The sequence below is a fragment of the Equus quagga genome, chromosome 1 (genome assembly GCF_021613505.1).
Source record: "Equus quagga isolate Etosha38 chromosome 1, UCLA_HA_Equagga_1.0, whole genome shotgun sequence".
Lineage (NCBI taxonomy): Eukaryota > Metazoa > Chordata > Mammalia > Perissodactyla > Equidae > Equus > Equus quagga.
In genome coordinates this window covers 99617290-99642637 of record NC_060267.1, presented here as the reverse complement: position 1 = coordinate 99642637, position 25348 = coordinate 99617290, and the positions used below count along the sequence as shown (strand labels likewise).

Here is a 25348-nt window from a genome sequence, read left to right as displayed (position 1 = left end):
CAATCTTGCTTCTTCCTAAAACACAGGCTTGATCATGTCACAAACCTGCTTTAAAAACCTTCCAAAGCCCTTAGGAGAATCTACAGAGGGCCTAATCTAAGCCCCACACTTACCACCCTATAGGATCTGGCCCACCAACCCTTCTACCTTCATCTTCAGCACACCTCCCCCCACACCATGCTGATTTCCTGCCATGACTAAATCCTGGCAATTATCTCTGATTCCCTAATCAGACAAGATGGCAGGTCTAAGCCTCAGAGCCTTGTCCAGGCATTTCCTCCACAAGGAAAGCCCTTCTTTCCCCATCATGCTCTATATCCCACCCCCCAGCAAAGTGAGTTATTCCTGCTTTTGTCCTATGTGCAAAGAGCTCTAATAGGTCCCGCTGTACATGGGACAGTGCCCTCTCTCCAGCTCTGCTGTCAGCTCCTAGAGGGAGGACATTCAATATATACCTACTGCAGGCCAGGCCTCATGCTGATCGCTTTCTGTACACTAATCCAAAAAGAAGGTTCTCTGCTCACTATAACTGGCTGGCCCAGGAGCTGGCACACAGCTTCATTCATCTGGAACTTACCAAATGCCTACCACACGCCACAAGCACTGAGAATGGGCTGGTGAATACGACAGAGGCGGTTCCTGCTCTGCTCTCATGGGGGACAGAGACAATCAACAAGTACACACATAAAGAGTGTACCAGATAGTGAAAAGGGCTACAAGGAAATAAAATAGGGACATGAGATAGCATGAGGGGGAGAGAAAGGCGGGGACATTTTAGATAGGGAGGTCAGAGGAGGCCTCTCTGAGGTGACATTCGAGCTCAGATTTAAATGATGAGAAGCCAGATATACCAAACAGCGGGAATAGCAGTGCAAAGACTGACCCATTCGGTAAGCGGAAATGAGACCAATGTGACTGAAGGTCAGGAGCAAGAGCAGAGGCTCAGAAGAAAGCTCAGGCCAGACCATGGGTCCTGTAGGCCATAAAGAGGAGCCTGAATTTTACTTTAAGCACACTGAGAAGCCACTGGAAAGTTCTGAAGCTGAGGGATGAGAGGATCTGATGAACGTCTGTAAAAGGAGTACACTGCCTACTGTGTGGGCAATCAATTATAGGGAGGAGACAAGTGGTCAGCAGAGGAAGAACAAGGTCCAGAATTGCAGGAGGTCCCTCTGCCATAAGCCAGGATTTGGCTTCTGGAGACATTTCAAGAAGGCAAAGATGTCTGTGGGTTTATGGCTCATGAGGATAACTAAAGGTATTAACCAGAACCAGGTAAGGGGTAGCAGTTAGGTTCCAACACCAGCCCAGGGATTTTTACTTTCCAAGCGTCAGTCTCCTCATCTGAAAAATAGGGCTAGTACTCCCACCACACTCCCACTACTTGGGGTTGTTGCATAGATGCAAGGTCTTAGCAATAGGCCTGGGCCAGAGCAAGTACTCATATGTGAGCACCGTTGCCCTCAAAAGAAAAAATATATACTTTTCCTCTCATTACCCCGAAAAGGAGGGTGGGAATCTGATCTATTTAAGGAAGCATAGTAGCAGCCTTGGTCTCACCATTCCAATGTGCTCAGGTCACATTTTAATGCCTGTTAAGAAAAGAAGGAAAGTCTACTCACTCAGGAGGTGAGAGAAAAGTAAGAGCCACACTGTACACACAAGAGAAAAATTCAGGGCCAGCCCAGTGGTGCAGCGGTTAAGTACGTACATTCTGCTTCAGCAGCCTGGGGTTCGCCTGTTCGGATCCCAGGTGCGGACATGGCACCACTTGGCAAGCCATGCTGTGGTAGGCGTCCCACATATAAAGTAGAGGAAGATGGGCATGGATGTTAGCTCAGGACCAGTCTTCCTCAGCAAAAAGAGGAGGATTGGCAGCAGATGTCAGCTCAGGGCTAATCTTCCTCAAAAAAGGGAAAAAAGAAAAATTCCTCTTCTTTTCTTATATGATTTTATAGTCTAACCAAGGACTTGCCAAATTGTTGGGGGCATAGTAATTTGGTTTGAGAGGGTCATGCTGGCCTCTGAGTCCTTTTCTGTCCTATGAAGAGCTTCTCTCTGAATGTCTATGTTAGAAGGGAGTGGGGATGGTATTAAGTGACCTGGGGAAGCATGGGAAAGAGCTCTAGCTCCAGAGTCAAGCAGACCTGGGCTGTGCCACTCACGACCAGCCTCCCTAAGTCACAATTTCCTCAACTGTTCAATGATAACCACCACACTCCTCACAGGGTTTGCCCAGGAAGCAGCGAACGCCCAAGAAAAGCCAAGCCAATAAAGAGCTGTGTGGTTACTAAGACCTGCCAGTGTGTGGAAGGTACAGATTTAGATTCAAAGGTCACACAGTTAGGAAGGGAGAAAGCCAGGCTCAAGCCGAGTTCTGACTGCAAAAGTATGTCCTTTACCACTCGCCTACACAATTTACTAGAAAACTCTAAGAATTTCCCTTCTCGTTTTTTTTTAACCTGTCTCTTCCACCTCCAATCTAGACTGGCTCAGAGTACACGTCTTCAAATGTATTTGGATGAGACCAAACAATTCAGTTATAAGGGGAGGGGAAAAGAGTAGAGAGGATCGAGTGCCCCTTGATATTCATCTGATGGCTTGAGTAGGAGACTTCAGGCAGTGTGACCTTGGGCAGGTCCCTTCTCCTCTTTGAGCCTCCATTTCCTCTACTGTAAACTGGGGAAATGACCTCAGCATGGGACAGGTGGGAGACAACAGAGATAAAAGGACTTAACACACTCATCCCTACAGCTGGGACCCACCAATAAAATCATCTGCCCAATGCAGACTCCCACATGTGCTTGTAGGTGTAGAGAATATGGTGAAAGGAAACACAAGGAAATGCAGAACAGGGAAGGGAACCAGGTACCTGAGTGGGGAGCGAGGGGGAGACTTCCTTTAGCTATACACTGTTTTCTGCCACGTGCCTGGATTGTTGGATCTTTTTTCTCTAAAAACAAAACAAGTTTTAAAGCCCTGTCCATAGATTTTAAGAATAGTTAAATGAGTCTGGAAAAGTAATTCATGAAGTTTAAAAGTGGCTTCCTCTGGAGAGAGGCGGGGTAGTTAGGGGACTTTTGCCTGATTTGTAATGTTTTATTTCTTCACAAGTAGAATGTATTCGTGTATTACTTATATAATTAAAAATTAATTAAATGGTACAACATCTCAGAACATTTTGGCAGTACTCATCATGACTGAAAACACACATGCCCTTTGCCCCAGCCAGTTCGGGAGCTTATCCTATAGATATACTAGCACACCCACCAAAGACTTCTGTTCTAAATTCATTGAAACATCGTTAGCAAACACTGGAAACGATATAAATGTTCATCATTAAGAGATTAGGCAAGAAAATCAAAATTACACTAAGATATCACCTTACACCCGTTAGAATGACAAAAATATCTAAAACTAATAGCAACAAATGTTGGCGAGGTTGCGGAGAAAAAGGAACCCTCATACACTGCTGGTGGGAATGCAAACTGGTGCAGCCACTATGGAAAACAGTATGGAGATTCCTCAAAAAACTAAAAATAGAACTACCATACGATCCAGCCATCCCACTACTGGGTATTTATCCAAAGAGCCTGAAGTCAGCAATCCCAAAAGTCCTGTGCACCCCAATGTTTATTGCAGCACTGTTTACAATAGCCAAGACGTGGAAGCAACCTAAGTGTCCAGCAACAGACGAATGTATAAAGAAGATGTGGTACATATATACAATGGAATACTACTCAGCTGCAAAACAGAACAAAATCATTCCATTTGCAATAACATGGATGGACCTTGAGAGAATTATGTTAAGTGAAATAAGCCAGCGAGAGAAAGATAATCTGTGTATGACTCCACTCATATGAGGAATTTAAAACTATGGACCAAGAACAGTTTAGTGGATACCAGGGGAAAGGTGGGGTGGGGGGTGGGCACAAAGGGTGAAGTGGTGCACCTACAACATGACTGACAAACATTAATGTACCATTGAAATTTCACAAGATTGTAACCTATCAATAACTCAATAAAAAAAAAAGAGATTAGGCAAGAACATGTTGGTATAGGCATACAGCGGAATTCAGTGACCTTTAAAAAGAATGATGTAGCTTTCTATGTACAGATACAGAGCCCTTAATGTTGAGCAAAACAGTGTATATAGTGTTACCATTTCGTAAAAAAAAAAAAAAACAAGAAGAGGAGGAAGGGGGTTTACATACACACAGATATTCTTGTCTTCACATGGAATTTTTCTGAAATGATATACAAGAAACGGGGAACAGCGGCTGACTCTGGGAATGGGACCCAGAAGACCAAAGGACAAGTGGGGGGAGACTTCTTTTTTTGACACTCTTTATGTATACCCTTTTTGTAGTCTTTGACTTTTCTAACTTGTTCCTGTATTACAAACACATCTTGTAAAAGGGAAAAGAAACCTTTTCTTTTAAGGACAGCACCTTCCTGCTCGGTTGTGCTGGGTGCGAAAAGCCTGCAAGCCAGCCGGCCGTGAGTTCGAGTCCCAGCGCCTCCCCTCCCCGGCGGCCGCTCCGCCAGCGCCCCGCGCCCGGCTTCCCGCCCGCGCTCACCGCCAATGATGGTCCGGATGAGGGAAGCGTGCCCGGGGCAGTCGACCAGCGTGACCTGCAGGCGCGGCTCGCCCGGCTCGGCATCAGCCTCGGCCGCCGGGGGCGCGGGCAGCGCCGAGCGCAGGCGCGCGGGCAGCGGCACGGAGAAGCAGGAGAAGCCCAGGTCGAGGGTGATGCCGCGCTCGCGGCTCTGCGGCTGTTTGTCGAAGGCGGCGGTGGAGGCCGTGGTGCTGAGCGCCCGCGCCAGCGCCGTCTTGCCGCTGTCGATGTGGCCCAGCACGCCCACGTTCACATTCACCCGCCGCCCGGCCATGCCGCAGCCACCCCGACACCGCGCGGCCGCCCCGCCCCGCCCGCGGTCGCCGCTGCGGTCCGGCCTGTTAAGCTGCCCCCCCGCAATCCGCGCGCCGGGCACGCGCGTTCCGGCCCCGAAGCTTCCGCCCTCCTGGCGCCTGCGGGCGCGGCCCGGCACCGCGCGGCGGAGGGTGCCCCAGGGACAGGACGTGGCCGGGGTCGCTGACCTTAGGACTGCTCTCTCACCAGGCTCCTTGCACCTGAAGCCTCTAGGAGGCCGAGATTGGGGGGATCCATCCCTTCATTCCTTTCGGCAAGTTCGTATGAAGCGCCTCCTGGGCCCCTACCTGTTTGGCGCTGGGGTGCAGTGCTCTCGGCTGTGCTGCATTGGGGAGGGCGGTCCACAGTAAACGGCGACCTAATGACTGGACCAGACCACTTCAGGAAGTGAGAATGAAAGCAGAGACTGAAAGAACTAGAGCGCCAGGGAAGGGAGGACAGCAGCCTTAGAGTGGATGGTCAGGAAGACCTCTCGGAGTTGTTCAGGAAGTTCAGGAGCCAGCGTGGGGAAGGAGCTAGCCATGGGAAAACTGGGCAAGACTGTTAGAAGACGAGAAAGAAAGGCGTTCTCTCTGTCTCAGAAATTCTCCCCCCGGGACTCTGTGGCCTGGCCTTAGGAGGGGCTGCAGGGGTACACATTGTGAGTAAAACGTTGTGTGTACGTGCTTCTGCTGAAGAGAGTCCCTAACTCTCACTGATTCTCAGTGTCTAGAACCACTAAAAAGGTTGTTAACAACAGTCAGCAACCAGGGGTCACACACTTAAGGGTTTTCACTGACCAGGCAGTTAACTCACAGGAGAGAAGTTAATGAGGTTTAGGATTCCAGAGTGTAGTGGAGACTGGAGAAGTCCAGAGCCCGCATCCTATGCAAAGAGGGGAGCCCCTGCTCAGCTTCAGCCAGCTGATACCAGGCAGGAGTGCCAGCCCAACATTGCCCCATCTTCCGTTTGTCAAGAGTACAGAGTTGTTTCTATATGAAATCTGACTTGTACATGTCAGCAGCTATAATGTAGCTTTTAATTTAAGCACTATGGTAGCCAAGCACAAAATTCGCTCTATTCTGCCTGGCAGCCACTTTGTCCTCCATGGTGAGCCGGACCATGTTCTGATATATTCACACTTGCGATGAGTGCTCCCTGGTGTCTCCTGTGGTCCAGGCCTTGCACTAGGAATGCTACCAAAACCGAAGTGGGTTCCCTCCTGGCGAGTTACATCAGATCCTCCACCAGAATCAGTCATCTCACAAAGTAAAGTGTATTTGCGGCAAATAGGAGGCCATGAGGAGTCATTTCCACAGTGGCATCCTCAAACAAAGGGAAGCAGGGACATTTATTTCAGATGGAGAATGAATATTCAAAAGGGAGAGGTGGGTATCCCCTTGCACAGGCTCGGTTGGAAACACGCTTCCATATACACTGCAGATTATGGTAATAAGGCCTAAACTCCTCCTGGAGAGATCTTAGCCTTAGAAATAAGGTGAAGGTCATAGGCGTAGCTCTTGTGGTGAGGCCTGGTCCAGTTCAGGGAGGTTGGTGATTCTATCTCCTTAACATAAGGAAAAAGAATAATTTGGAAAAACAGTTAAAATATCCAAACCCACCCTTGAGTTCCTTGTGGGAACTAGTCAGTGACAGGAACAGGGTCCCGGAGATAAGCAGGCACTGTCCAGTCCATCCCACAGCCCAGGGAGGAGCTGGGCACGTGCAGGGATAGCTCCAAGCCAGCAGCTGCCACTTGAGAAGAGACTTACCCCACACAGGATGGATACTTAGAGCAGTGGTTTGGAGAAGGGCCAGACGCAACACTTGTGTTTGTCAGGCACTGAGCGACGGAAGAGGCGTGGCTAGTTGCTTGCACACACAATGCCCAAACTACCACAGTCCTATCTGGCTGATATTCCCATCTCAGAGAAGAGGAAACTGTCCCAGACGACCTCATTAAATTAATATATATAATCGACTGGCTTTATACCAGGCACTGCACTAGAAATTAGGACTCCAACTTCAAAAAGTCCAGGGAGAGTTTCTGCTCTCCTTGTCTAGAAAAGGAAACAAATAAGAAAACAGGAACATTCAACATAGTGTAAATGTAATGATGGGGAAAGAAGAGGATGGTAAAGGGAGCCCACAGGGAGGGCCTGACCCAGACTGGGGGGGGTGAGGAGGTGACCAGGAAGATGTCTCAGAGGAAGCAACCTACAGGCTGGTTCTAAGCAAGGGAAGGGCAGGATCTGGCTACTGTTCACCCAGCCGTTTTCCCTTTCCACCTGAGAAAGCAGCTAGACTACATTTCCCAGACTCCCTTGCAGTTAGCAAAGGTCATGTGGCTGAATTCTGGCCCATGAACATGGGCAGAAATAACGTTGGCCATCTCCAAGCCTACCTTGGACAATACTCCACACTCTTTCCCATTTGCTGGCTCAATGGAAAGGACTCCAAAGGCCAGAGGAGGGCAAAGTCTCAAGACAGAGGGAGTCTGGGTCCCCATGAGGTTGAATGAAGTAGAAACTCCCCCAGGTGTAGGTCTATGATGGGGGTAGAAATAAGCATTTGCTGTGTTAAGCTACTGAGACTTGGGGCTGTAGGTTGTAGCAGTTAACCTGGCCTGACTTATATGTGGGAGCTTACCAGCGGTAGGGCTGGGATTTTAACCCAGGTCTCCCTGTCTACAACTTCACTGCCCCTCTAGAGCTGGCTCCAAGACTGGGCCTACCCTACTAGCAGGCTGGGGGTGTGAGCCCCTGAGTGAGCCTGATACCGAAACTCTTAATCTCAAATTCGTGTGCCCCATGTGCAGTAAACCAATCACTGAGCCATTGGTGCTTGGAGATGGAGAAAGTTCTTATCAAATTGGTCAAAACAAGAAGGTGAGTGGATGGGTTCTCTCAAAGCCGCCTTAACAAGAGAAGAAAGCAAGGGGTTTTATAGAGCTAAGGGGCTTGGTAGGAGGAGTTTCACATATTTCACCACAGAAATATTAATGTGATTACAAGGTGCTGCCCATACGCCACTGAGGGGATCATGCGCTTTGTAGTTTGTCTTCTGTATTACCTCTCAAAAATCTGAAAAATTCTGAATTCTGAGACACATCTGGCCCCCCGTGCTTCAGGCAAGGGGTTGGGGACTCATAAAGATTCCCCATTGACAGGACTTCGTAACTAATTGATGTGCAATCAGGGAGGAGGAGCCTGGGATGAGCCCCCAAGTTTCCAGCCTGGACATGCATTCCTTCATTTACTCAGTCTGCCAACCAGTAATGATTGAGCAACCGCTCTGTGCCAGGAACCCTTCTTGCTGGGGATACGACAATAAATATGACAAATAATGATGCAGCGCTTTAGAAGAAATAAAGCAAGGCAATGTGAGAGTGACTGGTGGGGGGACGAGGGCGCTCATTAAGGAAGAGGCATTTGAGCTGACAAAGACACAACGAGAAGGGCCAGCCTTGCACAGAACTCAGGGAAACTCAGGAAAGAACATGCAAGGTAGAGGGAAGGGCAGGTTCCCAGGCAGCAACAAGCTGGCCATGTGGCACATGGTGAGGCCAGGAGGAGAAGATGCATGCTAAACTTACTCTGAAAATGTCTTTCCAAGTATGGTTTGAGCCTGAAAATGTGGCCTTCTAAAACAAAGGAAGAAGCTGTGGAGGGCTGGTCAGAGGCTACGATATTGTGATTTATATTAAGAAATATATATTTGGTCTTTGTCCCGAAATTCTGGCACAGAGCTCCTAAAACCCTTGGAATTTCCTAAGTGAAGAGTGAAAAGGGTATCTTTTGTTATGTTAATAAGATGACTATTGGAATGCACCTAAGGATGGGGCTTGTTGCCAGGAGAACGAACTTTGTGATAAGAGGGTAAGAACTTTCGGTCTCATTCCCCCACCTCCAGGGAGAGAACAGGGGCTGGAGGTTGGGTCACTCGCCAATGGTCAGGGACTTAGTCAATCATGCCTATGTAATGAAGCCTCCACAAAACCCCAAAATGACAGGCTCTGTAGAGCTTCCAGGTTGGTGAAAACCTGGAGGTGCTGGAAAAGTGGTGCGCCTGGAAACGGCATGGAAGCCCTATGTCCCTTCCCCATACCTTGCCCTATGCCTTTCTTCTATCTGGTGTTCCTGAGTTAGATCCTTTTATAATAAACTTATCATTTAGTAAGAAAAATATTTCTCTGGGTTCTGTGAGCTGTTCTAGCAAATTAATCAGACTCAAGAAGGAGGTCATGGGAACCTCTGATTTATAGCTGGTTGGTCAGAAGCACAGATGACACCCTGGACTTGCGATTGGAATCCGAAGTTGTTGGGGGGAGGTGGTCTCATAGGACTGAGCCCTTAACCTATGGGATCTGAAGCTATCTGCAGGTGAATAGTGTCATAATTGAGTTAAATTCTAAGACACTGTTAAAAACTAGACAACAGGCCTCATATGAAGTCACTTATGCTAAACCCCATGTCACCAAACTGAGACTTAACCTGATTACAGTTTCTGGCTCTCCTAGAAATGGAATCTTAAGCCAGTCAATCAGCACTAGGCAAGTAATCTGCCTGATAGACCCGTGCCATCCCCTAAAGGAAAGTAACTTTGCAATAACCAACCTACTTTTTTGCCTAGTATAACTTCCTTGTCCTGCCTCATCTGCCTAGAAAAGTCTTTGATTTTGTAGAGCTCCTCAGAGCTCCTTTCTATCTGCTAGATTGGATACTGCCCGATTCAAATCAATTTTTGCTCAAATAAACTCTTAAAATTTTTCATATGCCTCATTTTATTTTTATTTTTTATTTATTTATTTATTTTTGAGGAAGATTAGCCCTAAGCTAACATCTGCCGCCAATCCTCCTCTTTTTGCTGAGGGAGACTGGCTCTGAGCCAGCATCCGTGCCCATCTTCCTCCTCCACTTTATATGTGCGATGCCTGCCACAGCATGGCTTGCCATGCAGTACCATGTCTGCACCTGGGATCCGAACCGGCGAACCCCGGGCCGCTGAAGCAAAACGTGCGAACTTAACCACTGCACCACCGGGCTGGCCCCCTGCCTCACTTTATCTTTTAACAACACCCAGCTAGTGTCAGAGAATTGCTTGGCGGTGTGGGAAAACCCACTCACTGGAACTGGTGTCAGAAATGCAGAGACCAAGGCCAGGAGAGTGTCCCAGAAGAAAGTGTCTCAGTAATGCTAAGACTTGTGTTCGACGTTCGAGGCCCATTCCTCAAGAGAGTTGCTGTGAGAGCATTGCAGCCACCAGCCCCTTGTCCTCTGGGGCCCTAGGGAATGCAGTCTTTGTAAAAATGTAGGTTATCTTTACATGGAATTTTTTTTACTGTATTGTTTTACTAGTATTTCTTTACTGTATTGCTTATAGTAGCAAAATATTGTAAACAACTTAAGTGTCCTTTATAAGAGACATTATGGTAAGTTTGAAATTATGTCAAAATAACAAGTTACCAAGAACAATAATTTGAAAGAAAGAGAATGTGTTATTGGTCTAGATGAACAAAATTGGCCACAAGTTGATCATTGTTGAAGTTGGGTGATTCGTCTGAGGGGTTCATAATATTATTCTGCCTACTTTTTCTATATGTTTGAAATTTTCCATAATAAAAAATTTTAAATATAGAGAGAAAGATTATGGTATGTCTATACTGTGGAATATTATGCAGCTCCTAAAAATAACAAAGAAGCTGTTTGTATACTACTTGGGAACAATCTCTAAGATACATTGGTAACTGAAAAAAAGTGAATTACACACTTGTTATGTGTAGCATGTTTACATTTATGAAAAAGGCAGTCCCTCTATATATTTGCTTGAACAGCATAGAATAGCCCTGCAAGGATACACAAGAGATGCATAACAGTGGACCCAGGAAGGCCCCAAGGCTCAGCCCTCTTATTTCCTCTTTCTACACTCACTCCCTGGCCATCTCACCCGTCTCAAGGCTTTAAGAAACATCAACTCTCAAATTTATTTCTCTACTCAGATGTCTCTCGTATCTGTGGGCTCATATATACCATGGATGTCTAACAGCCATCTTAGATTTAATGTCGAGAATGGAATTCCTAATCTCGCCCTTCTCCCAACTCCAACAGCAACTCCCATTGCAGTTAATGAAGACTGGGTCCTCCCAGTTGCTGGGGCAGCAAATCATGGTTCAATCCATAAGTCCTGTCTTCCTTTCATACCCCAGATCAAATTCATCAACAAATCTGACTGGTTTTACCCTTAGAATTCAGCCACCTCTCACCATCTCCACTGTTAGCACTTGGTCCAAGCCATCATTGCTTATCTTGATTACCACAAGAGTAAAATCCACTCTTACTGGTACATGGTTCTATGAGCTTTGGCAAGAGCATAGAGTCATGTAACCACTACCATAATCAAGATGCAAAACAGTTCCACAACCCTCTAAGAAACCCCTTTGTGAGTAATCCCTCCCATACCTTTAAACCCTGGAAGCCACTGAGCTATGCTCTCTATCCCTACAAGTTTTGCCTTTTCCAGAACTTGATGTAAACGGAAGCATACAATAGATAGCCTTTTGAGTCCAGTTTCTTTCACATCGTATAATGCATTTGCTATTCATCCATGTTGCAGCATGTACCCACAGTGTATGTTCCCTTTGTCCCTGTGCAGTGGTCTACTGTACGGATGGACCATCATTTGTTTGCCCATTCACTTGCTGAAGGAAATTTGGGTTGTTTCCAGTTTTTGGCTATCACGAATAAAGCTGCTCTAAAGTATGAGTTTTCATTTACCCTGGGTCAATACCTCAGAGTGGGATTGCTGGGTCATATGATAAGTGTACTTTAACTTTACAAGAAATGGCTGAACCGTCTTCCAGAGTGGAGGTATAATTTTATATTGCCCCCCACGACGGATGAGAGTTTCAGTTGCTGGGCATACTCACTCGTGTTTGGTATGGTCAAGTTGTTTTGTTTTGGTTTGGTTTGAGCCTTTCTAAGAATGTGTCGTGGGAGCTCACTGTGACTTTGATTTACTGCACTCATTTCTCTAACAGGTCTCATCGCATCTGCTCTTGTTTTCCTGTTCTCCATATAGAAACCAGAGCGATGCTTTTTACACTCTTCTCACAACCCTCTTCTGTCTCCCCATCTCACTCAAAGTAAGAGTCATAGACCCCACAGAGGTTACAGGGGCCGACAGGACCCCGCAGCCCCACCCAGCATGTTATCTCTCTGGACTCATCTCCTACTTTCTCCTGGCTCCGACCCCACTGGCCTCCTTGCTGTGACCTAAACCCATCAAGCATGAACCCACATGGCCTGGAACATTCTTCTCCCAAACTCCTACACAGCTCACCTCTTACCTCCTTCAAGTTCAACTGTCACTTCCTCCATGAGACCTGCCCTGAACAGCCTGTTTAAAAATATACCCCCATCTCCCTTACCTGCTCTAGTGTTTTCTTTTGCACATATCAACCCTTACTATACTTTCTCATCTCTTCCCTTATTACCTTCATTATTTACTGTCTCCTCCTCCCCAGGTGTTTGCACTTAGGATACTGCTGTATACCAAGTGTCTTGCACACACAGTGCCTACAGGTAGTACTCAACGAATGATGCCTCCAGGGAGGGGAAGCAGTTGGCTGGAGGGAACAGAGGAAGACATTTTACTCAAAACACGTTGGTGTTTTTTGAATTTCAAATCATATGAAACTATTACCTGTTCAAGAAAGAAATAAATATTTTTTTTAAATTTAAAAATAATATCCTAAAGTCACCAGTGGGACTAAGATCCTTTAGTTTCTAGTCTCCAGTGGCAGTCATCCAAGCTTTCTCACTGTCACCTGTGGACAGATTCCTCACTCCACCCACCCCCGCCAATCTCCTCTCCACTGCCCTGAACCTGTGCAATCCTGCAAATGGACAGCGCTGATCCACCCGACCCTACGCTTGCCCACCGGCTGCTCCCTCTGCCTGGCAGGCCCTCTGGAAGTTTCCTCCATGTCTTGTCCTGCACTAGTCACAACTTCTGATGGTAAATGATAGGAACCTACCATGAATTGACTTAAGCAAAAAAGGAATCATACTGGTCTGTAGTATAGTTAAAAGCACAGACTGGCTCAGACTGCGTGTGCTCAAATCCTGCCTCCACCATCTGAAAGCTGTGTACTTTGGGCAAGTTACAAAACCTCTTTTTTTTTTAGGAAGATTAGCCCTGAGCTAACTGCTGCCAATCCTCCTCTTTTTTCTGAGGAAGACTGGTCCTGAGCTAACATCCATGCCCATCTTCCTCTGCTTTATATGTGGGATGCCTACCGCAGCATGGCTTGCCAACCTGTGCCATGTCCACACCGGGATCTGAACCGGCAGACCCTGGGCCGCCGAGAAGCAGAATATACGCACTTAACTGCTGCGCCACTGGGCCGGCCCCTACAAAACCTCTTTGTGCCTCTGTTTCTTCATTTGTGAAGTAGGAGGCCACTATAGCTCCTAACTTACAGGGTTGCGAGGATTAAATGAACTGGTATTTGTGCAGCACTTAGAACAATACTTGGTGTGTGTAGTAAGCACTATATCAGTGTTTGTTAAGTTAAATAAATAAACCTAACTAAAAAGTCTAAGGAGAGCCAGTCCTGATGGCCTACTGGCTAAAGTTTGGCATGCTCTGCTTCAATGGCCCGCGTTCAGTTCCCGGGCACAGAACCACACCACTTGTCTGTCAGTAGCCATGCTATGGCAGGGGCTCACACAGAAGAACCAGAAGAACTTAAAACTATACACAACTATCTACTGGGGTTTGGGGTAGGGGGAAAAGGAAGGAAAAAGGAGGAAGATTGGCAACAGATGTTAGCTTAGGGTGAATCTTCCCCTGCAAAAAAAAAAAAAAAAAAAAAGTCTAGGGAAAGAGCTGACTTCCATCGTAGTCTCATCCAGGAGCTCAGATGATCATGCAAAGGTTCCAACTTTGTCTCCCTCTGTGTCTCAGTTCCTTCTTCCTCTGGCTTGCCTCCACTCCCAGGCAGGCTCTCTCCTCATGATGACAAGATAGCTGCCTCCAAGCTTACAACCTCAGCAACCCTATAAAATCCCCCCATCAAACCTCATTGTCCCTGATGAAGCTGTGTGCCCCTGCACCAAGCAGAGAAATACAGTGCTCTACCTTGCCAGGTGTGGGTCCTAAGCTCTTGCCAAGAGCCAAGAGGGAAGTGTGGGGGACTCCCTGCGGGAACTGAAGTGCTGTTAGCAGCAATGTACAGGTCACGTCATGCCCTCCTATTGCGCATTCTGTCTCTGTCCTGGCATCTATCACACTGAGTCGGGTTTGCTTTAACCCGGCTGGCGCTCCGGTGCTCTCCCCGTCCCAGGAGGCTGAGGAGCCCTTACACATCTTCAACTGCCTGGGGCCTGGCACATGCAAATGCTCCATAACTGTTTCTTGAGTGGACTCACCCCCCAAACCTCTAGCCCATGGAGACATCCTCCTCTGCAGCAGACTCTTGGGTCCTCTACGGTTCCACAGGCTGGCCACGGTCCCTGGGAAATGATAGACAGGAAACAGCCTGCAGAAGTGCGATTATTTGGGATTTGTTCTTAATGTTAATGCACTGCTGGTTCCTTTCTGTTTCGTTAATGCCATTTTGTACTAGGGTAGTTCAAAGTTCTTTACAAACAGCTAGTAATTAATTCAACTTCATTAAGGCCAATTAATCCAGGATTAATTATAAATTTGCCCAGAGGAAGTTATTATACTTTGCTCTTTGATTTGAGTTTCGGCTTTAAAGATTCTTTTAGAAGTGAAATGGAAATTTCCCTTTTCTCTGAGGGTATCTACCTTGCCAGTGATTGTGTTAACCATGTGCCTTTCTCAATATGTCCCATACCAACCTTGAAAGAAGCTGTCACCCAGGCCGCCAGCTGTGCTACATGGCATTCCCAGCACTAAACAGATCTGCTAATGCCAAATTAGCCGCAGGGTGAGGAAGCTGATGTCCTGGCTGGTCCCACGCGGATTCAAATTATGGCCCTACCTCATGTTGGCTGTGTGACTCACCATTTGTTTCACAAGATTATGATGGTCTATAATAGTCAGCATCCACTCTTGCTTCTGTAAGTCTCCTCACTTCTCCTTGGAGGTATCATGCCTCCTCTCCTCCAGGTCGCTGGAAGGGTTTACTCCACTCTAGCTCCAGGAATGGGCCTGAGACTCAGGTCCAACCAGTCAGCATGGTCCATTCCACTGGCCATGGCAATTGGTTTGGTAGTGAGCATGTGACCCTAGTTAACCCAACCAGAGCAAATCCTGGACTTTTTTCCAGGGCAAGCAATACAAAAGTGTGCTCTTTCCTGCTGGACTAAAACCTGGGGAATGCAGGCTGGGTTGTGATGGGACCCAGGAGGGGAGCCTGGCCATGGCAGAATAATGGCCCTCCAAGGATGTTCACGTCCTGGAACCCGTGAGTGTGTTTCTCTACATGGCAAAAGGGACTTTGCAGGTGTGACTAAGGATCTGGAAATGGGGAGATTGTCCTGTGGGCCCAATGGAATCACAAGAGTCCTTATATGAGGGAGGCAGGAGAGTCAGAACCAGAGAGATGGCATCACGAGAAAGACTCTACCAGCCGTTACTGTCTTTGAAGATGGAAGAGGGACGTGAGCCTGGGAATGTGGGCAGCTATAGAAGCTGGAAAAGACAAGACAGTGGATTCTCCCCTGGATCCACTAGAAAAGAACAAAGGCCTGGGGCCAGCCCCGTCGCTGAGTGGTTAAGTTTGCACGCTCCGCTTCCGCGGCCCAGGGTTTCGACAGTTCGGATCCTGGGTGCGGACACGGCACCACTCGTCAGGCCATGCTGAGGTGGCATCCCACATGCCACAGCTGGAAGGACCCACAACTAAGAAACATACAACTATGTCCCGGGGGGCTTTGGGGAGAAAAAGCAAAAAGAAAAGAACAAAGGCCTGCAGACACCTTGATTTTAGCCTGAGAGACTCATTTTGGACATTGACCTCCAGAACTATAAGATAATAAATGTGTGAGGTTTTTTCTTTCTTCCCTTTTTTTTTTTTTTTTGAGGAAGCTTCACTCTGAGCTAACATCTGTCGCCAATTTTCCTCTTTTTGTATGTGAACCAGTGCCCCAGTGTAGCCACTGACAGACGAGTGGTGTGGATCTGTGCCTGGGAACCGAAACCAAGCCTCTACAGCACACCAAGCTTAACCACTAGGCCACTGGGGCTGGTCCTAAATGTGTGTTGTTTTAAGTTTTAAGTTTGTGACAATTTGTTAATGCAGCAATAGGAAACAAATACAAACCTTTAATTGGAGTGTTGAGTCTATTTTCATATTTGTCAAATAAACGAATGGCTCCGAATTCCCTCCCACCTGATCAGCCGTATAGAGGGCCTTTACCAGGCTTGCCCTACATTCTAGGCCTGGGGACCACGGTCTGAAAGACCCACATGTGAACCTCAATGCCTGACCTCTGGTCGGACCCGCTGCTTTCCCCCAGGCTGCCCTGAGCTCTGACCCCACTGCCATGTGACAGCAGTAGGACAGTGCTCCAGATTGAGCCCTCAGGAGCTGCAGGCTCCGACTGTTTCCCAGGCTGACGAAGGGAGTCTGCAGATGCCACCAGTTCTCCCCATTGCTGCGGGACTGTCTGCTGAAATGGAAAAACAGTTCCCCAGCAGAGGACATTGCAATAGAAGGCACAGCCCTCACCCTTGCTATCTTGACCCCTGTCCCCAGTCTGACTTCCCACCTCTAGGCTCCAAAGCAGTTTCTGTGAGTGCCATTGGGTACTGTTCCAGTTTAAATGCATGAAAAGTAACCACTAAGACCAGGGCACACACAGAGAATACAAATATTAAGGGGGGAAAAAAGCCCATGTCTTTATAGCCCAAGGCTCTGATACCATTTTCTGCACGCCTCCCAGTGCTAGTGCACTTTGTAAAGGACCTCATTTAATTCTCTTAATAATCCTAAAAGCGGGTGTTGTTTTTGCTCTTTTATAGTAGAAGGAAGTGGACCTGGAGAGGTAAGTTGCTCAGAAAGAGCCAGGATTGGAATCCAGGTCATCTGTTCAGGAGTAGGGGCTTGCGTGCTGCCTGGAGCTCAGGGCCTTTCTGTTCCCTGACAGCTGATCCTTGTTTTATGTTGGGTTTTCCCAACCCCAGTGATAGGAACCATCTTCACAACTTATGCACTATTCACCGCCTACAACTTAATATTTTTCTTTAAATTGACTTAAATAAAAGTATTTTTCTATACATAGAAAAACATTATCACTTGCCATAATTAGCCAGGAACCACAAAAACCTCAGTTTCAGAGTCTCTATAAAAAGTGAGATTAGGGCCAGCCCTGGTGGCCTAGTGGTTAGGTTTGGCACGCTCTGCTTTGGCAGCCCAGGTTCAGTTCCTGGGCGTGGACCTACACCACTCTTCTGTCAGTGGCCATGCTGTGGTGGCGGCTCACATACAAAAAGAGGAAGATTGTCAACAGATGTTAACTCAGGGCAAATCTTCCTCAGTGAAAAAAAAAAAAGAGGGAGGAGCGGAGATTAGCAAGTGTTAGAAAGGGGTTAAAGTCACACTCTACCCCCTAAGATTTACTGAAAGGATCAAAAAGGCAATAATATTCTCACTATGAGGACCAGTGTTATTTAATTTTACGTCTTTGTACCACCTCTAAGGTGCCAGCAAAATCACTTCTGTCCCCTCTGTCCCCAGAAATCAGCCCAGGGCTGAAATAACAAGCACTCAATTAGGTTGGCAATAATCAGAAAAGTGGATAGTTCCAAATGCTGGTGAGGAGGTGGGAACATAAGATCAGTGAATAAGCCAGTTAGCTTAAAGAAGTGGCTCCTTGGGGCCAGCCGCGTGCCCGAGTCTTATGTTCGCTCACTGTACTTTGGTGGCCCGGGGTTTCACCAGTTCGGATCCTGGGCACGGACCTAGCATCACTAGTCAGGCCATGCTGAGGCGGCGTCCAACATACCACCAGAAGGACCTACAACTAGAATATACAACTATGTACTGGGGGGCTTTGGGGAAAAAATTTTAAAAAAAGATTGGCAACAGATGCTAACTCAGGGCCAATCTTAAAAAAAAAAGAAAAGAAAAAGAGAAGTGGCTCCTTTATCTGATTCTGATTGGTTTGGGTCTTGGGGACCACGGCTCCAAAGTGCACTCCAGACATTGGGAATTATCTTGCTTATTATAATTGCAGTCGTCTCCTTGGTGAGATGTATTCTCTCGAAAGCCTTAACTGCACGTTTGCAGCCACTAAGCAACACGCAAATGATTTCCCTAAGACTAGAATGCCAGAAAAGGAACAAAAAGGATGATTGACTTAAGGAAAACTGTTAAAAACAAGACAACAGGCCCAGAATGGAATTGCATATACTAAGACCCAAGTCACCAAACCAATACTTAATTATAGTTCTGGCTCTCCCAGAAGTGGAATTTTAAACCAGTCAATCAGGAACCGCCTGATCAGCACTAGTTACATAATCTGCCTGATAGACCCCTGCCATCCCCTAAGGGAAAGTAACTTTGCAATAACCAACCTGCTTTTTTTGTCTAGAATAACTTCCTGTTCCCACGCCCTCTGCCTATAAAAGTCTTTCATTTTGTACAGCTTTTTGGAGCTCCTTTCTATCTGCTAACTGGATGCTGCCCGATTCATGAATCTTTGAATGAAGCCAATACGTTCTTTAAAGTTTACTCAGCTGAATTTTGTTTCTTAACCTTACAAAGGGTATGAACCAACAGCCAGATGGAGAGATACCTAGGACAGGGTATGGGGAAAGAGCTTGGAGCTTCTGTATTCTATCTGAGTGTACCACTCTTCCCAAATCTCCTCATGTTCATCAACCTGGAAGCTCTTGAAACCCCATCCTTCTGGGTTTTTATGGAGGCTTCCTTGCACAGGCATGATTGATTAAGTCACTGGCCATTGGCAACTGATCCAACCTCCAGCCCCTCTCCTCTCTGTGGAGGTGGGGGTGGGGTGGGGATAGGACCGAAAGTCCCAATCCTTTAATCTCTTGGTTTGTTCTCCTGACAAGTAGCCCCATCCTTAGGTGCTTTCCAAAAGTCATCTCCTCAATATAATAGGGGATACCTTTATTGCTGTCATCACTTAGGAAATCCCAAATCCCAAATTTTAATAGCTTGATGCCAGAAATGGGAATGAAGACCAAATATATATTTTTTCTTATAAATCACAATATCATAGCTACTGTAACTAATGCTGCTGTGAACATCAGTGTACGAGTACCTGTTTGAGTTCCTGTTTTCAGCTCTTTGGAGTATATATCTAGGAGTGGTATTGCTGGGTCATATGGTAAATTTGTGTTGAACTTTTTTAGGAATCAACAAACTGTTTCCTACAGCAGCTGCACTTTTTTTTTTTTTTTTAAAGATTTTATTTTTTCCTTTTTCTCCCCAAAGCCCCCCGGTACATAGTTGTGTATTCTTCGTTGTGGGTTCCTCTAGTTGTGGCATGTGGGACACTGCCTCAGCGTGGTCTGATGAGCAGTGCCATGTCCGCGCCCAGGATTCGAACCGACGAAACACTGGGCCGCCTGCAGCGGAGCGCGCGAACTTAACCACTCGGCCACGGGGCCAGCCCCAGCAGCTGCACTTTTATACATTCCCACCAGCAATGCACAAGGGTTCCAATATCTTCACATCCTTGCCAACACTTATTATTTTCTGTGTTTTTTATTATAGCCATCTTAGTGGGTGTGAAGTAGGATCTCATTGTGGTTTTGATTTGCATTTCTCTAATGACTAATGATGTTCAGCATTTTTTTCATGTGCTTATTGGCCATTTGCATATCTTCTTTGGAGAAATATCTATCAAGTCCATTGCTCATTTTTAATTGTGTGGGTTTTTTTTTTGTTTTGAGTTGTAGAAATGCTTTGCATATTCTAGATATTAAATCCTCATCAGATATAGGATGTGCAAATATTTTCATCTATTTCGTGGGTTGTCTTTTCACTCTTTTGAGAAATAGTCTTTTGATTCATGAAAGTTTTTAATTTTGATGAAGTGCAACTTATCTATTTTTTCTTTTGTTGCCTGTGCTGTTGGTGCCATATTTAAGAAACCATTGCCAAATCTAAAGTTATGAGGATTTACCCCTATTTTCTTCTAGAGTTCTATAGGTTAGGCTTTTAAATGAAGGTTTTTGATCCATTTTGAGATGATTTTTATATATTGTATAAGGGTCCAACTTATTTCTTTTGTATATGGATATCCAGTTTTCCTAGCAGCATTTGTTGAAGAGACTGTCCTTTCCCCATTGAACGGTCTTGGCACTCTTGATCATATATGTGAGAGTTTATTTCTGGGCCCTCTATTCTATTCCATTGATCTCTGTGTCTGTCCTTATGCCAGTATCACACTGTTTTGATTACTGCAGATTTGTAGTCAGTTTTGAAATCAGGAAGTAGGAGACTGCCAAATTTGTTTATCTTTTTCAAGATTGTTTGGCTATTTGGAGTCTCTTGAAATTTCATATGAGTTTTAGGATGGGTTTTTCCATTTCTGCAAAAAATGTCAGTTTTAAAAAATGTGTGTTTTAAAATGGGAAAGACTTTGTTTATATCCTGATTTTTGTGTGTTGATTTTATATTCTCCAACTTTGCTGAATATATTAGCTCTAATAGTTTTCTGTGTGTGTGTGTGTGTGTGTGTATTCTTTAGGGTTTTTGATATACAGGATTATATCTCTATATAGAAATCTGAGAATAGAGGTAGTTTTACTTCTTCCTTTCCAATTTGAGTGCCTTTTATTTTTTTCTTGCCTAATTGCTCTGGCTAGAACTTCCAATACTTTGTTGAATAGAAGTGGTGAAAGCAAGCATCCTTGTCTTGTTTCTGATCTTAGGGAAAAAACTTTCAGTCTTTCACCATTGAATATGATGTGTGTTTTAAGATGGTTAAGATTGAGTATGTCTATATCCTGTGGGGAATGAGCCAGGTGAATAGATGGAAATGGGTGGAGTGAGGCCTCTGAGAGATGGACTGGGGCCCAGATTGTTATCTGGAACCCAGTTAGGAGGGTTACCTTGGCTAGGAGGAAGGTCATGTCTGCCTTTGAGTCAGGATGCAAGGAGAACCCTGCAGCGCCTGGCAGATAGAAGCTTAGAGACTAAGAGTTGTTTTCCAATATATTCTCCCTTTTTATGTAGATACAGAATTTTAGGCTGGGTACATATCTGTCCGGCTAAAGAATATATTTCCAAGCCTCCCTTGCAGCTATTTGTAGCTATCTGATTAAGTCTGACCATTGAGATGTGAGTAGAAATGATGGTGCAGCTTGAGGTCAAGGTTAAAGGGAAGGAGCATATCCCTTCCCTCTTTTCTCCTTCTTGCTGGTTCAGATGCAGCCTCTTTGGGGATAGCTTGAGCAGCCATCTTGGATCACCTGACAGAAAGTGTGTGGGGGCGGCCAGCCCCGTGGCCAAGTGGTTAAGTTCACATGCTCTGCTTCAGCGGCCCAGGGTTTCATGGGTTTGGATCCCAGGCACAGGACATGGCACCACTTATCAGGCCCTACTGGGGTGGCATCTCACTTAGCAAAGCCAGAGGGACCTACAATTAGAATCTGCAACTATGTACTGGGGGGCTTTTGGGAGAAGAAGGAAAAAAATAAATAAATAAAGATTGGCAACAGATGTTAGCTCAGGTGCCAATGTTAAATAAAAAAAAAGAAAGTGTGTGGAATGGCGGACTAACAAGACAGAAGGGGGACAGGTCCTTGATGATTATAGAGCCAGCCCACCAGATGGAATGCCTGCTTGGACTTTATGTGAGAAAAAGCAACTTCTATTTTGTTTAATTTACTGTTACTTTGTATCTCTCTGTTATTGAAGCTGAACTAATATCCTAACTAATGGAATACTTAATCATTGCTTGGGCACCTCTCAGTGCTCAGCTGAGGCTGAAGACCATGACAGTGTAACGGCTCCATGGGGCCACTGAGTGATTGCCATCTGACATACACAGTAGCCTTCATGAGGCAGTGGAGAAGGCAGAGGTAGGCTTGACCTGGGCTTGTGGGTTCATAGGTTAGGTGTGAAAGAAATCAAGGCAAGGAGGGAGCAGAACAGTTGGAAACCAAGTGGCTGAGATGATCAAGCTTGGACTGGAGAAAAGAGGGGTTGAGGGACTGGAGGTGAAGAGCAAGGGTCATGGGAGTGAGAGAACGAGAGAGCTGGCAGGTCTGGGGTTGTCGCACACCACAAATCTGGAATGCAGCAGTCCGCACAATTACCTGTATATGTGCCATTGCATTGATCTGGATTTTCAGTACCCATGGATAGAAACCTAACTCAAACTATTTTAAGCCCCAGTGTCAGTGCCACGTTACATTGCAGGCAGGGCAAGGCTGGATCTGGGAACGTAAAGGATTTCATTAGGAATCTCTGTCACCTTTCCTTTCCTTTGTGTTGGCTTCATTCTCAGGCAGTCTTCCCATGAAGTGGCAAAGATGACCTGGAAACCCAGGACTCAAGCTCTCTTTCCTGATATTTCCCGTGAAAGTGCCAGGACCGTCACTGGACTGCCTGCTCACACTCCCACACCACTCACCATGTCCAGGAGGATGGGATAGTTTGGTAGGCCAGGCGAGTCCAGTGGCCATCCCCGAAACAAAGCCAGGAAGTCAGGTCAACCCATCCAAACCACCTGGACTCAAAGTGGGGGAAGGGTGGTTCTCTAAAGAAAATTTGAGTGATGGTAGCCAGAAGAAGTCGGATAGATGACAGGTAGGCAAAATAACCCATGTCCACTACTGTGGCCTCATCTGCCCTTCATGCGTCTTGTGTGTCTTGTCCATTAGCTCACCACATGGTCTTCTGTTGAAATGAAAGGAACTGTCTGGCTCTGCAACCAGGTCCAGTTTCTTTCCACACTGGATATGGGGTCTGGGTTTGTGTCGGGCAATTGCTTGATTTGTGACCTTGGACAAACTCTGTCCCCTCTTAGGGCCCCAGTTTCCTTACCTGTAAAATGAGAATGCTAAGCCAGATCAGTGAAACAGCTCTGGTGGAAGGGGAGGCAGGGGCATCGAGCTGGTATCCTGCCCTCTTGGCCTTCCCCTTCCTTACTCTTACGGGCCATGAAAGAATTCTACAACTACAGGGAATGTGGTTTGAAAACCACCGGCTCAAGCGCTCCTAGGGATTCCTCTGAGCTCTAAAATCCTTATCCTGCCCCCCACTCCCATATTTGGCTAGAAGGAAATCTTTTTCTTTACTTTGTGCCAAAGTTTGAGGCTTAAAATAATAAATGTAAAAATGGTCTTCTTTCCTAACTGGACAACACACAAAGAAGTTAGTCCCACAGAGCAGCTAACTTTGACTACCAGTTGGGGGAAAGCCTTCCTCCTCCACATGGTGAAAGGAATTGCTCCTCACTTATGCCTAACGACCAGGAATAAGTCAATGAGATGCTAAGCAACCTTCTGGGGGGTCCTAGACGTGACATCCCTAGGGTTGATGAATCACAGGCCACCAGTAACAGCCCCAGCCTTCCAAGGCCTTGCCGAAGCTCTTTCAGGCTCTGAAAATGCCAAAAGATCCCACTCATTGACATGAACCGTTACCAAGGCCCATAAAACCCAGTGTGTAAAACACATGCAGCAAAACTGCATGACTTTAAGTGTGTATGTGGGGGTCTAGAATCTTATTTGAATTTATAAGAAGGCTGAATTGTGAGCCAGGCTGTGTGCCAGGCACTGGGGTTAAAATGATGCACACAAATGGGGTCTACACTCTCATAATGCCTGCAGTTTAGTGGCAGAGACAAACATTGACCCAATAATCTTGCAAATAATTTGAAACCTAGATTCAAAACTCATAATGGAGAAGTACAAGAAGATGTGAGAGTCAGAAGCTACTGCAGCTGAACTTGACTTCAGGTCTATCTCAACCCTAATGCAAGCTCTCCTAAACTGTGGGCAAGTCCCTCCTTTCTCTAGACCTTAATTTACTCATCTGTAAAATGGTGACACATCATCTGCTTCTGAGGAAGTCTCACCCATTCACCAGGATTTGGCCCAGGCATGATCACCTCTTGATGCTTTCCCTGGCCCTCCAGGCTGTTCCAGGTGGCCTTGCTCCGGGCTGGCACACCCTGTGGGCTGGTTGTACCTGCTCCCACACATCTCACATTGCAAGTTTCCCCGCTAAGAACTAAGCTTGTCAAGGCTGGAGATTTGGTATTTTATCTCTGTATCCCCAGTGCATTGTAGCATCTGGCTCATAGTAGGTGCTAACAAACGTTTGTTGAACGACTGGATGGTTGGGAAGAGTACACTGTGGTGCAGGCAGTGGTAATATCATTATGGAACCTGACGGGACCTATTTGCAGGCTGATTGTCTCATGTGAGGTTGTGGGATAGGATGAGGATTACTTAGTCTGTGAAGCCTTTAGTTCTCAGCTGGAGTTCCAGTTCTGCTGATTATGTGCTGTGAGTTCTTAGGTAGGTTATTGGGCCTCTTTTAGCCCGCGTCTTTATCTACTTTAGGAATTACACTACCTTGCAGGGTTGAAGAGTTTTGGAAACTAAAATGTTATTCACAGCCAACTTAAACAAAGGGAGAGGGTGGAGACAGAGGCGCAGGCAGAGAAAGACAGTTCCACGGAGGACCCTGAGCGCAGTCAGGGTGAGAGTGGTTGGCAGAGCTGGGCCTCCCCAGGGAGACGCAAAGGCCTGGGAGTCACAAAACAGCTTAGTAAGCAAAAGTCAAAGCTTAAGCTCTAAACCTCAGTTTCTCCATCTCCAAACCGGAGGTAATAACTTGAGCTTCGCAGAAGGATAAGACGTTCAAATGCGAAAATGGATAGGGTGGCAGGATTAAGAACTGGACGCCAGACCCCAACCTCAGCGCAGCACCTGCTCAAACTCGGGGCGTGACCCCTCCGCGTTCTCGCCCCCGAAGCCAGAGCAGGAAGCGCCGGCTGGAAGGGAAGCCCGTCCCACCCACCCCACGGCCGGAAGTGGGAGGGCGGAGCCCTACCGGCAGCCGTGATGGGCGCAGCCATGAGCCAATGGAGAGCGGAGGCGTTCCTGCCTCCTCCAATGGAGTGCCGACCAAGGCGGGCCTTGACAAACCGCCCTGGTAACGGCCGCATGGTAACCCGGGCGCCGGGCGTGGAGTGCTCGCTCCAGGTTTTCCACGCTGGTTTAGGTTCCCGGCGTCGGCAAGATGAAGATTGAGGAGGTGAAGAGCACCACGAAGACGCAGCGCATCGCATCCCACAGCCACGTGAAGGGGCTGGGGCTGGATGAGAGTGGCCTGGCCAAGCAGGCGGCCTCGGGGCTCGTGGGCCAGGAGAACGCGCGAGAGGTGTGTTGGACGGGTCAGGGAGTTGGGGCGCCGAGCGGGGGCCCTGCCGCGAGAGGCTGCTGACGTGGGGGCTCCGGGAGGGGCGCGG

General features: G+C 46.8%; 2 protein-coding genes across 3 annotated transcripts in view; one reads left to right on the top strand and one right to left on the bottom strand.

Moving 5' to 3' along the window:
- The window catches only part of EEFSEC (eukaryotic elongation factor, selenocysteine-tRNA specific), a 259452-nt gene extending 254532 nt beyond the window's left edge, over positions 1-4920 (bottom strand). For both annotated transcript variants that reach the window (XM_046644462.1, XM_046644467.1), the window contains exon 1: positions 4581-4920. In XM_046644462.1, coding sequence (XP_046500418.1) covers positions 4581-4893 — 313 coding nt within the window. In that variant the 5' untranslated portion in view covers positions 4894-4920. The remainder of the gene's footprint in view (positions 1-4580) is intronic.
- A 20118-nt stretch (positions 4921-25038) lies between these two features.
- RUVBL1 (RuvB like AAA ATPase 1) overlaps positions 25039-25348 on the top strand; it is a 36954-nt gene continuing 36644 nt past the window's right edge. Inside the window, exon 1 of the mRNA XM_046641007.1 lies at positions 25039-25260. Coding sequence (XP_046496963.1) covers positions 25120-25260 — 141 coding nt within the window. The 5' untranslated portion in view covers positions 25039-25119. The remainder of the gene's footprint in view (positions 25261-25348) is intronic.